The 14019-nt window shown below is 27.0% G+C and overlaps 1 protein-coding gene across 1 annotated transcript; it reads right to left on the reverse strand.

Annotated features, from left to right (window-relative positions):
* Positions 1 to 886: 886 nt before the first annotated feature.
* LOC127279697 (uncharacterized) lies at positions 887 to 2349 on the reverse strand. The gene is made up of 4 exons (XM_051302233.1): positions 2286 to 2349; positions 1557 to 1648; positions 1165 to 1375; positions 887 to 1023 (listed from the first exon to the last, which is right to left on the reverse strand). Exons 2-4 carry the CDS (start codon positions 1596 to 1598, stop codon positions 899 to 901), a joined length of 378 nt encoding a protein of 125 aa, XP_051158190.1. The 5' UTR covers positions 1599 to 1648; positions 2286 to 2349; the 3' UTR covers positions 887 to 898.
* Positions 2350 to 14019: the final 11670 nt, after the last annotated feature.

Here is a 14019-nt window from a genome sequence, read left to right on the forward strand (position 1 = left end):
TTGGCCTATCTCCAAACGAACTTTTTATCAAAATTCAAAATTAGCAATAAGAAACAATATAAAAATTATTATTTGTAATTTGTAAATAAACAAAATATTTGAATTAATAAACAAAAATCAAATTCATAGAAAACATGGTAAAAAGTTAAGATAATAATAACAACAATTTAGAAAGAAGCCAAAGTCTTTAGTCCTTACAATGAAAAATTCTGAAAATTAAAATTGTTTTTCAATATCAAAAAAAGGATAATCAAAAATTCAGCAAATTGTTGAGCGCCAGTCCTTTCTTCGGACATATAATGAAAATTAGAAAATAGAACTAAATTCCAAAGAGAAGGAGACTAAATCTCAAATAAGATAAAATAATTATAATGACAAAAGATTGATTAAGAAAAATTATTAATCTCAGAATTTACAGTTAATTTCATTTTTTTAAAAAATAATTTGAATTAATTTTCCATACCTAAAGTAGGAAGGTGATAAAGTAACCTAACATTTCTCACCATGATTTAACCCTATTGAAAAATCTCACATGAGATTACATATGTGAAGTCACAAGCGAAGTCACATGGAAACTGAAATGTGAACTCTCATGAGAACTTACACAAGAACTCAAATTGGAACTAACATAGGAACTCACATAGGAACGCACTTAGTGTTTTGACCCCGGTACACATGTAGGTTCCCATGTGAGTTCTCATGTGGGTCCTCATGCAAGTTCTCTTGTAAGTTCACAGTGAGTTTCCATGCTTGACAGTTTTTTAAAATAAAAATAATTTCAAGTTATAATAAATAACATAATTTATTGAAATAAAAATAAGGTCGTAAGTCAAATCATAGTAATAATTATGGCAAAAATAAATATTTTTTTATTAAAATTAAAACTGTTTACATTTTTTTAAAATTTGAGATTCTTTCTGCAATCTCGAATCTTTTGAGATAGAAAATGGCCAATTAGTTTCATTCGAGCTTCTCTGGGAGCACCCGTGCATTTCGATTCTGTGAGTTTTTTGTATAACAAATCTGTAAAAAGAATCAATAGATTAATTAGATAATGATCTCAGTTTATAAGCAAGCTTTCTACAATTAGCAAATTACAAGCTTGCTACTTATAATTAAAATAAAATTTTAAACATAATTTTTTTTTCAATTTCATAACTTTACCTTCTAATAATTTATATTTTTCGGGTGAAAGTTCCTTTCGCTCAGCAGAATCTCTTCCTTCTTTTATTTTTTTTTTATCTAAACACCTTAATTTTAATACTTCAGGACCCCAAAAAATTGAACTCAGATCTTTGATGAATTTGGAGTCTTGCTCTCTTTTTAAACGTTCCCAAATATCACGGTGAACGTAGTATTCTAATCCCAGATGTACCTATAAAATGTTTATAAATAAGAAAAGAACTAAGAAAGAAAGGGAGAAAGTATATTGAAAGAAAAATTTTTGCAACTTTTGTTTCCTTGAAATGAAAACCATATAAAAAGTAGATTAAAATTTAAGTCATATAAGTTATGATGCCAACCATGAAAGGTTGTTATAAGAGTTTTCTCCTTACCTTATCATTTTCTGTTTCTATGAAACGCTTATAACTCTCCATGGCAGTTGTCCTAATATTTTTCCCCCTGTTGTTATTGACCGTTTCTAGAACTTGAAATTAAAATGAAAAGTTGGATGGATTTCAACACACAAAAAGTAGCGTTATTAGAATTAAATTATAAAAAAAAGTATCAAAACAGATTGTATATTCATTAAGGGGTTACACCACACTAAACGTAAATCATTTTTACGGTTTTAAATAAAAATTTTTTTTGATGAAACTATTAAAGATACAATTTCTTGTAATGGGGGGTATGATAGTTCAAAATATATTTTACCGATTGACTCGAAAATTGAAATACAACTTCTATATATATTCTCCAAAGAGTGACGTAGGATTTTAATATTTTTAAAAATTACATTTTTTTATGATTTATCAAATTTTTCATACACTTAGAAAAAAATACTATTGAATTTATAGCACGTATACTCATATACGTTCAAAAGCAAATGTAGTTAACTTTATGCGACACGTAGTTAAATTTATAGAATTGCATTTGAATCTAAAACTGTCTTCTTTGATTCAATAGCAATGCAATAAAATGAAATATATGTCGAATTATGTTTATGACATCCGCTTTTCAACGTATGTGAATATGCATGCTATACATTTAATAGCATTTTTTTCTCTGGGTACGATTAATACCAACAACAAAGGAATAAAAAAAATTATAATCAGAAAACTTACCATTGAAGTCGATGTTCGCTAAAGGTCTACGTGTGGCGTTAGATTGACCGTTAGAATGATTGGAATCGTCTGTAAGAATAGTCTAAATTAATTATTTCTTACAGGCCTGGCGGACTGAGAAAACCGAATTGGTCTTGATTGGTTTTTCACAGAATTTTATATGTAATTGATAAATATTAATGTTTATGTTACTTAAATCAAAGAAGATGTTATTTTAAAAAGTGATTATTATTATTTTTTAATTTATGTCTTTATATTAAATATAATAAAATTTAGTTTATTAATTCCATTACTTTCTATTCTTTTAAAAATTTTAATAAATTAGAAATTAATATGGAAACACAATCATGACCGAACAAAGTCTCCATTCGGGATTCAAAATCTTCAATAGAAGCAAAATATAAAAATACAAATTGCAATATCTACGTACCATTGGAATCCATATTTAAATGTAATCCATTTGTTGCGTTGGGCAAATTGCCGGATTGATTTAAATATTCTGCCAAAATAATTTTACTTTATAATTTAAAAATAATTACATGCTATATAGTAATAGAAGAGCGGTATTATCCTATACAACTTTTAAGAAATGTAAACTGAGTCCTTATTTTCTTTAAAACATGATCAAAATCAATTTAAAAACATACTAATTATAAATAACTATGATTATTACAAAATAGTTTGCCTTGTTGTTTGAACTTTATAGTATTATTACGTACCATTTAAATCCATGTTTGAATTTAGTTCACGTGTTACGTTGGACAAATCATTAGAATGATTTGAATAATCTGCAAATATAATAATACTTTATATTTTTGTGTAATTGAAATTAAATGATAGTAAAAAAATAGTTTTATCTTCTTATGAAATTGTTATTTTCTCAGGCCTCGAATCGACTTTGAGTCGAAAATATTAAACAATAATCAAGTTTATGAGGCATTATTTTTGCAAAATTGTGAACACATTATTTTTCCATAAATATAATCAAAACTTTATAAAAAAAAGATTTATTTGTAAAGTTTAATTTACTTCTTTGTAGATGATTGTTGCAAAATTTATTTTAAGAATAATTTAATTTAATAATTTAAATCAATTAAAATAATTTTTAATAAAATTTTATGAAATAGTTTTTAAACATGTTAGAGAACCAAGCAGTTTTTTTGAATAATTTTAATGAAACATTTAGTAAATAATTCTTTTCTTCAACATTTTAATAATTCTAAAAAATAAAAAAAATTTTAAAAATTTTAATACAAACTTTTTTTTGTAGATATTTTGAATCTTAGAAAATATGTAGGAATGGAAAATATGGACAACACATATTTGAAATTTCAGAAATTAGAATTGAAAAAATGTCAAAAATTACATTTTTAAAATAATTTTTCAATATCATTTTTCATAAATTAATTCTCATTTGGATTTTTCATTATAAATTTTGATAATCTTATAAATTTTTTAATTTACAATTAAAGTATTTCAAACTTTGATTTTCAAAAACTGCAATGAAAACTTGAAGATAATTAATTATTTTCAAAAAAGTTAACAAAATTTCAATTACTTAGAAACTTTAATTATTCAATTATTTTAAAAAATTTTATTTTTGTATAGAAAAATTGATAAAAATAAATTTTTAAATGTTGAAATAGTTATATTTTTAACTATAAAAATCAAAGTAATTGGCATTTTATACTAAAAAAAATTAATTTTGTTGCAATATTTAAAAAAACAGTCTAAAAATTCGCATTTTTTGAAAATAAGTCGAAAACATTCGCCTTTTCTAAAAACAGTTGAAAAATTCGAACCATCCCAGGCCTGTTTTTTTTTACAAACATCAATTAAACCAGTAAAAACCAACATGCTGATTGTAAATAATTAATGAAAAGTTGTTAGTCTTGTGATTTTAAGTTTATAGCAATATCACTTACCATTTAAGTTCATCGTTAAATTTAGTCTTTGCGCTGCGTTCGGCAAATCATTAGAACTATTTGAAACATCTGAAACAAAAATTTTACTTTACTATTTAATGTACAATAGGGACTTGATTATTTGGACCTTTATTTTTCTGATTATCCACGCAAATTTGAAAAATTTTTTTCCTCAAAGTTTGTAAGAATTTAATATAAAAAATTCATTAGTTCGGATAATCGAGTCCACTGTAATATATTGACGACCTAATCTTACTAAAATTGATGTTTTTATTATTGAAAAAGCAGCTTAATTCTATAACAAATTATACAAAAAATATTTAATGAAGTTTATTTTAAAGAAATTAAATAGTCTCATAACGAAAAAAAAATTTTATAAATAAGAAATATTTCTTTTTTATTTTATTTATTTTATCTTTAAGGAAAAGAAAATTAAAAATTGAATATTTTGTTCACTATTAATTTTAATTAAATAGTTGTCAAAGTCAATTCCAACGAATAAAAATGAGATAATAAATACAAACCAAGTTTTGAATGTAAACTTGCTTCCTCGCACGTCATAATTGCGGTAGACGACCTTTTCGACAAATGTTTTGAAATTTCATCATTATTATTATTTACGTTTCTTAGTCCATCTATTTCCTGTTCATCTGATGATGAATCCGAAAGACAAGAAACCCTTTTTCTTTGATATCGCTTATGAGTCTCTAAGATATCTAAAGTTTCTTGTTGTCTTGCTATTTTCTGGCACGTGTTAACTTTTTTCTTTATTTTCTGTCATAAATAATAAATCTTATCAATTTTTATTTAACAATGGTCAATTAAAAAAGAATGTTAGTATTAAAATTATTGAGAAATAAAATTATGACATAATAAATTCATTATAAGAAATCCAGAAATTGTAGTTTAAAAAGATATTATAATTACTTTAGGTTTAGCTGCTTTACTAATTTTCACATTCATCTCCGAAAAGCTTAGCATCCGCTTATTGGGAAACTTTTTCCTTTTAGTAAGTTTTTCTTGCAACCTACTAGAAAAATCTTCTCTCCTTGCTGCGCAAAAAAACAACAAAAAAATTAAAAATTTAGTAATTAGATACAGCCAGTTTGAAAATAGTATGCTTCCAAATCTATCAACTGAATTAAAAATATGTAAAATAAATAAAGTTTTATCACAAGAAAATTTGAAAAATGTTGCAAAAAAATTCCAAACATTTCCATTTTTTTCGAAATAAATTTATGTTTCCAATGAAAAACAAACTCTTAAAATTTTCCACATCCAAAAAAAATTAATAACATAATTTGATTATGATATATATTACACATATACTTACAAGAAAGCATAAGTATTCGGGCGTTTAATAGACGATCATTTTTTTTGTTGCCTTTTTCCCAAACTTTATACTTCTTCTCAGAAATGAAATCTTTTTCACTTTTAGGATGAAAATTATAAATTTGACTTACTGGAACAACTGTTTCAGAGCCGTCTGTTGAATAGCGTATCAAAGCACTTAGAGCACATACAGAATTTCTATTAGCCATTTTCACCAGTACACTTGATTGAAAAATACCGACAAGCACACTGACAAATTTTTTTCTATTGCTTGTTTGATGCCATCGTGACTCTAAAACAAGCCGGTATCACGTGTTCAACATAAAGCAGTGGTCGTAGCAGAGTTGCCACTGCCAGTTACTCTCTTTAAACACACCTTCGTCTTCACCGTCATTGGTCGAAATGTGCGCGTTAATTTGAAATTTAAAAAAAAATTATTTGACAACTTATTTACGAAATATATTTATGATATAATTACATTAAAAATATGTTCAAAGTTTATATATGTGTTAAAAAATAATTATTTAACAACAAAATGTGCATTTGAAAATTTTTTTCTTCCGAATTTAAAATCAACTTGTGCATTTAAAAGACATGCGCACTTGCGTTTGTATACAGTGACTGGCAACTGTGTAATCCGAGGCCTACTTCGTGTTGTGTTCGTGTATTTCCGTTTTAACGTCATTTTTGTGTTCAACGTTAGTTTCCAAATTGTGAGTGAAAATTATCTTATAAACTAAAAATTTGATGCCGAATTAATATAAGTCCTGTATTTGTTGTGTTAACAATTGCTGAACAATCACCAAGTAAGTAATATATATATATATATATATATTTATTTATTTTAAAGTAAAAATTTGCTTTACTAGATTCTCATAGGTTAGAAAATATTACATATTATACAAATACAAATACCGCTTTATTTGAAATGTTAGAATGAAAGAAGAGACGCTTACTTCACCTTTTTTTGAAAATAAGTTAATGTTATATATAAATAATTTTTAGAAATTTTTAAAATTAATTAAAAACAATTTTTATTTTTTTTTAAACAAGAACATTGAATAAATGGACATTGGTCTATTTATTTTGATATCTATTTTATTTTGCTTTTAGAAGCAGAAAACTACAAGGTTAAAATGAGGTGAACAAATTTCTGCTCACTGGCTAAATCAGCCTTAATGTCTGTGTAAATAATAAAATTTCATAAAAATTAAAAGTACCTAATATTCAGACAATTCGATTAAACTGAATTATCGTATTCCGATTTAAGGAATAATTTTCACACAATTTTGTCAAACATTAGCAAATTTCATTATTCAACATTTCTGTTTGTATATAATTTCATATAATTATATAATTGTTCACTACATTGAAAATAGTTTAAATAACTCTAATTTTATTTCTGTATCTAATTTTTTTTATTATTTCAAGATTATGACGAATCGGAGACCACATAAGTATAAACGGTATTTAGAACCAGAGTCCGAGCAACCAATTCCATTGTCAACTTGGAAAAGATTAAATAGACTTCAGAAAAATGAGGTAAATTTGTTTAATAAACCATTTACTGCATAAAAGTAAAATTATTTAATATATAAATGTTCAATTTATTTTAGGATGCTGGCGAGTCTTCAACTGCATTTTTAAATGCTGATATCACCAATGCTACCGAGTACCCTGACAAAGAAGATGAAGAATTTATGGATATTGAATATCATCATGACGAAGAGGATAATCAAAAACAGCAATGCTCTGCGTCCGATTCCATTCGTACCACTGAAATTTTCGATGATTTTTCTGAAGAACTGAAGGTGAATAGAAACAAATTTAAGTAATTCCTATTTTTAAATGTAGCGATTGAAATTGTGATATTCTTTTAAAATAAGCAAGTGAAGATAAGTATTTTTACCCTAGTGGATTTTTTTAGAAGCTCAGGGTGGCCACTATTTTTAGAATGTTTGCCTCCCGGTTTTCTCCCGGTAGAAATTAGAGATTTCTCCCGGTTTTAAAATGCATTTTTTCTGTACATTAAAATAAAATATACAGGGTGTTCCAAAAGTATGGAAACTTGCAAATATCTTGAAAAGTACGACTTTTCGTAAAAAATGTTCAAGACAAAAGTTGTTCCAAACAAAAAGATGTACATTTTTGAAACCAAAAAATTGGGCCCGGAGCCCAACGTTGGGCCCTACAATGAAAAAAGTGGTTTTCTTAAATGAGACCACCAATTTTCAGTATCAAATTCGTAATCCCCATGAAATTCTGCGTTCAGACATGTGGTATAAGTGCCCAAAATATTGGGCCCTATGTAAGATAATTGGCCCAAAATTTTTCTACAGATAAGTAAATTTTGAAAAATCAAACCTTAGGGGGTTTTTGGAGTCACAGGATTAGAAATTCGAAGATAATTTTCAAATTGGGCACAGAACCCAATGTGAGATTCCGCGGCCCAATGTGAGGCCCAATTAAAAAAATTTGTTTTCTTAAATAAAACCCTCTAATTTTCAATATCCATTTCGTAATCGTTTTAAAATTTTGGGTTTATGCTTGTTGTACAAATGTGAAAAATATTTTGCCCAATCCTAGACATTGGACCCAACATTTTTATCAAGTTTGTGAATCTGATGAAGAGAGGAGGGTGGGTAAAAATGTGAGGATGAGACTAAGATTACGAAATGGATATTGAAAATTAGAGGGTTTTATTTAAGAAAACAAATTTTTTTAATTGGGCCTCACATTGGGCCGCGGAATCTCACATTGGGTTCTGTGCCCAATTTGAAAATTATCTTCGAATTTCTAATCCTGTGACTCCAAAAACCCCCTAAGGATTGATTTTTCAAAATTTACTTATCTGTAGAAAAATTTTGGGCCAATTATCTTACATAGGGCCCAATATTTTGGGCACTTATACCACATGTCTGAACGCAGAATTTCATGGGGATTACGAATTTGATACTGAAAATTGGTGGTCTCATTTAAGAAAACCACTTTTTTCATTGTAGGGCCCAACATTGGGCTCCGGGCCCAATTTTTTGGTTTCAAAAATGTACATCTTTTTGTTTGGAACAACTTTTGTCTTGAACATTTTTTACGAAAATTCGTACTTTTCAAGATTTTTGCAAGTTTCCATACTTTTGGAACACCCTGTATAACAAATTTTATTAAGTATAGTAGACATTTTAGTAAACATTTTTGAATTTAGGGAAAACGTGTAAAAATAGGAAATATTGATACAAAAAATAATATACTTCTGAAAATATTTTTCACTCTTTTAGAAATGTATTTCAAATTTTCGTAAATATTTACGAACTTTAACATAATTTATAGTAATTATACAAAATCTTTACTGAGATTTAATATATTTTATATCATTTTTTCCAGTTTGACACGTTTTCCCTAAATTGTAAAGTATTTACGAAATTTTGTTATATATTTTCTTTCAGTGCAGAATTAAAAAATTTTGTATTGTGAGAAATAAAAATAGTTAATTTTTGTTGATGGTATATAAGCATTCCACGTGAGATTGAGGGGTCTATCCTCCGATTCCTTCTATACTACGTTTTTGGGTAGATGAGGTTATGGGTCTAATTGAGTAAAAAAAATTTTGAAAAAAATATTTATTATTTTTCGAGATATTTGCATTAAAAAATTATTGCAACTTTTTTTTAATTACTCATAACTTTTTCACTTTTAGTCCTAGAAAAAAATTTCCTAAACGTTTTTTGCTCAGAAAATATTGAAGTTTATGAAAAAAAATAATTTTGAAAAATAAAAATTTTTTAATTTATTTATTTATTTAAAAAATAAATTAAAAAAAAATTTTTAAACTTATTATCGGGCTCCGTTTACTTAGCGGGGGTTTCCTACCTTCTCGGCACGGTATTTTTCAGTCTTTCTATAAATAACATTTTATAATTAATTTTCGATTTTTAATAATACTTAATATTCTTTTTTGACACAGAATTAGATTACACGTATTATAGATGGAATCGGAGGATAGACCCTTCAATCTTACGTGGAATTGCTCATATATTTTACATAATTAACACGAAATTTTAGGTGGTTAAAAGTTGAACAATTTTCGAATAATTGCGCGAATCACAAAACCAAGAAAATCATGAGCCAAAAGTTTTGAACGTTGAAATGAACAAAATTTTTTTTGTAACTTATTTAAGTACGAATTTTAATATAAAATATTGTTTTAAATATATAAAAAGAAGTTATTAATTTAATATTTGTTTAATTTACTGTTTTATTTTACATTGACATTATAATTTCTAATAATTTATAGATTGAAAAAAATATTTTGGTCATTTGAACGTTCAAAACTTTTGGCTCATATAAAATCTCCCGGATTAATTTTTCAGTCCCGGCTTTCTCCCGGTTTTCTCCCGATTCAAATTTCTCCCGGTTATCCCGGTTGGCTGGCCACCCTGGCTATATAATTTCAGTGTATTCATATTCTTCTCTTATAATAGTAAATTATTTTTAAAATATTTTATGAAAATTTAAAAGAGAAATACTAAAAAATAACTATATTAAATTAAATAACTATATTAACTAAAAAAAATACTATAATAAAAATAAAACTCATTGACACGAAATTTTTGGAAACGTCTCAAAAAAAAAATTCTAGGTGCACAATGTAGCACGTTACTGGATTGTCTGGAATAAATAAACCAACATTCTTTTGTTAGACTGCAAAAATCAACACCTTAAAATACATTGTAGCCACTTTTAAGACTTTTAAAAGATCTTTCATCTTGAAGATTATAATTCATTTTAAGATGCTATTAAAAACTTTTTTTAAACAACTTAAAAGTGCCAACCAAAATATTTTACAACAAAATGCCTTTTTGGCTATTTAGCGATTGAGTTTCTCCAAGTGACCTTGTCAACCTTTTTCAACGATATTTGAATTTTTAGTCCAATTTGTAGGTCAAAATGCAAATTTTTGCTTAACAAGTCGGTAAATTTGTTAATGTAAAATAAGAAATAATAATTTAAAAAATTAAGTCAACAAAAATCTAGTGATTTTTGTGTAGAAAGAGTGGTTTTTCGAAAATTAAGTGCTAATGTGTTCTTTTTTACACTTTACTTTTATATTTTCACCAAATATTTATAAAATGTTATAATATTATAATAAAAATATCCAAAGTGAAGTATTTAAGCTTAAGGAATTTTTCTAGAATTCCTTCTTTATTAAATTTGACATAAATTTTCCAAAACCCACCAATAATATATAAATGTTTATCTGGTTACGCACAAATTTATTTTAAATGCTATTTGTAGAATAATGTTAATGAAAACCAGCCAACAACTATCAGTAGTGATCAAGTTCAAAACATTATTGAATCATTAGAAGAGGATTTAGATGAAAATGAAAAATATTGTGAGACAAATCATCAGGTATGCATGAAAATGTTACTTCAAAAGTAAATTTAATTATTTCTTGGTAATGTTATTAGTATATTGATTTTTCATTGTAAATTTGTTTTTAAGTATCTAGAGCGAGATTATGAAGATGATCTTTTCCCGGACACATTAAAGGAAGATGAAAACTCAATGACATCTGACAGTTTGCCGGCTACGTTCAAAAAATCTTTTTCATCCCTTCAAGATATGATTAGCAGTGAACATATCAAAACTCTCATAACAGCTCCAATCGTTGCAAGTACAAGTGAATTAGTATTACTACTTTTGAAGTACGCAATTGTTCACGCGTTGTCACTAACACAAATTACAGATTTGTTTTTGTTGATTAATTCTATTTTTGCATACAATATTGTACCAAATACGCGATATTTAATCGATAAATTATTTTATCCAAAAAATTGCATGGAGCTTCATGCAACTTGCCCAAGTTGTTCTGCTTATATGGGTAAATTTAAAAAAGAAGACCGTTTTGTAAAATGTAAAATATGCGGCAAAAGTGTTAACGTTAAAGATTACAAATATAAAGATTTTTTTGTCATGATGGACCCATCTTCACATATTGCAAATTTGATTTCTTACAACAGTGAATATTATAGTTACGTGGTAAATGAACGCATTCATGAAAAAGGTGTTATGCGCGATATTTACGACGGTAAATTGTATCGTGAATTTGTTAAAAATTTATCTGATGCTGACAAACATAATTACGCTACTTTAATTTTTAATACCGATGGAGCACCACTATTCAAAAGTTCTACTTATTCTATTTGGCCAATTTTCATAATGGTAAATGAACTGCCTTTTCACGTTAGGACAAAGGATTTGATTTTAGTCGGTCTTTGGTTTGGCAAAGAAAAACCAAATATGAACGTTTTTCTCGGTCCGTTTGTGGAAAAAATGAATGAACTTGCAGTAAAAGGAATACAGTGCATAATAAATGGAAAAGAAACTATTATAAAAGTCTTTAATCAAGTTTGCTGTTGCGATTCAGTAGCTCGCGCACCAGTTCAGGGATTTGTTCAATATAATGGAATTTATGGATGTAATCAATGTTTACACCCTGGTGAATGGGTTCTTAATAAAAGGAAATCAAAAAAACGTGCTTCAGGATATATTAAATATCCTCTGCAAAGTGAAGTTCCCGAAAGTAGGAATATTGAAGATACCATACGGCATATGAAAGAGGCATCTAAATTGAAAAAAACCGGTTTTTGGAGTTAAAAGTGCATCTCATTTGATAAATTTAATCAAATTTAACTTTATATTAGGTTGTATACCTGATAGTATGCATTTAATTAGCGGCGTATCCAAACAATTTGCTACAATGTTGTTTGGCAATAAACAGAAATCTGGTCTGTTTTCGAAAAATATTGTTCCTGACATAGACACTATACTAACAAATATTAAAGCACCTCATCAAATTGTTAGATTAACGCGTACTTTCACAGAAAAGGAATTTTGGAAAGCCCGTGAATGGGAAAATTGGACCCTGTTTTTTAGTATGAGTATTTTTCAAAAAGTTTTACCAAAAGAATATGCAATGCATTGGGCTTTATTTGTCGAATCTATCTATTTATTAATGAAAGATGAAATTACCAATTTTGAAATAGATTTGGCTGACCAATTGTTACAGGAATTTGTTATGAAAACTGAAATAATATATTCAAAACCATCCATGACTTTTAATGTACATTTGCTTGTTCATTTAGCCAGAAGTGTTTATAATTGGGGTCCATTGTGGGCTCATAATGCTTTCAGCTTTGAATCTGGAAATGGCGATTTATTAAAAGTTATTCATGCTGCAAAAGGTGTCCATCATCAGATTTGCCGTCGAATAAGTTTAAAATATTGCGATTTAGTTTTAAAAGACACTTTATATCCGAATTGCTCGTACCCAGTTAGAATGTTATATAATAATCTTGGTACAACATTTGCTAAAAACTCCTTACAAATTCGGGAAATAAGATATTTCGGTACGCGAACTTCGGTAGAAAAAGTATGGGTGGAAACATTAAGTCTGTCTGAACAAGCAGTTGTATATAAAAAAATTGTTAAATCGAACTGTTTGTATATGTCTTCTATGAAAAACAACGAACGCTCTGATAATTCTTTTGTAAAATTAAATAACGGTTCATATGCACAGATAATTTCTTTTATAGCAGATCCATATAATATGCATGAGTACACAATTGTCAAAATGATAAGAACCACAGACTGTTTCGAGAAATCATGTAATATGTTACAAAAAATTATTAATGTTGATAATGAAAATTCTGCTATACCCACAATAGAAATCTCTAAGGTATGTGTGTACACGAAAGTAAATGATTGCGCGCAGCTGTGTGCAGTACCTAATTTGTATTATTATTAAATTTATTTTCTGAAGCTATTTAAAAATGTTGAATTTCCATGGTTGTAATTATCAAATGATTATAATAATATATTTTTTATTTTAATTATAATTCATAGATATTCTGAATTATCCTTCTTTTCAGTTTATTAAATTTTAAAATTTCTTTTATTGGAAAATTTATTCTAAATAAAATTAATTGATAATTAACATTTCTTTTAATTAAAAACAATTCTATTATAAAATTATAATATATAATTTCTTTCAATCATAATTCATGGATTGTCTGAATTACTCTTTATTCTTTTAGTTAAGACAGCTTTACAATTATAATTAAAAGTATTTTTTGTGTATTAAAAAGAATTTTTGAATTTGAGGACCTACGTGAGAACTTACATGGGAAACTACATGTGTACCGGGGTCAAAACACTATGTGTGTTCCTATGTGAGTTCCCATGTTAGTTCCCATTTGAGTTCTTGTGTAAGTTCTCATGAGAGTTCACATTTCAGTTTCCATGTGACTTCGCTTGTGATTTCACATATGCAATCTCATGTGAGATTTTTCAATAGGGTTCCGTACATTTTTATTAATACGTCAGTGTGCGAAATTTCAGCTCTTAATAGTTCAAATAATATGATCATTAAAATAGGAGGAAAAACATCTCCTTTTAAGAAAATATTTAGTTTTTCA

This window comes from Leptopilina boulardi, unplaced genomic scaffold, assembly GCF_019393585.1.
Source record: "Leptopilina boulardi isolate dan_hultmark-lab unplaced genomic scaffold, ZJU_Lbou_2.1 LbouV2_222, whole genome shotgun sequence".
Taxonomy (NCBI): domain Eukaryota; kingdom Metazoa; phylum Arthropoda; class Insecta; order Hymenoptera; family Figitidae; genus Leptopilina; species Leptopilina boulardi.

Excerpts from the sequence above, each read along its gene's own strand:
- LOC127279697 (XM_051302233.1), bottom strand. The coding sequence starts at position 1,598 with ATGGAGAGTTATAAGCGTTTCATAGAAACAGAAAATGATAAG. Across the intron at positions 1,376-1,556 it reads TAGAAACAGAAAATGATAAG|GTACATCTGGGATTAGAATA; the intron begins GTAAGGAGAAAA and ends AACATTTTATAG. Across the intron at positions 1,024-1,164 it reads AAAATATAAATTATTAGAAG|ATTTGTTATACAAAAAACTC; the intron begins GTAAAGTTATGA and ends TTCTTTTTACAG.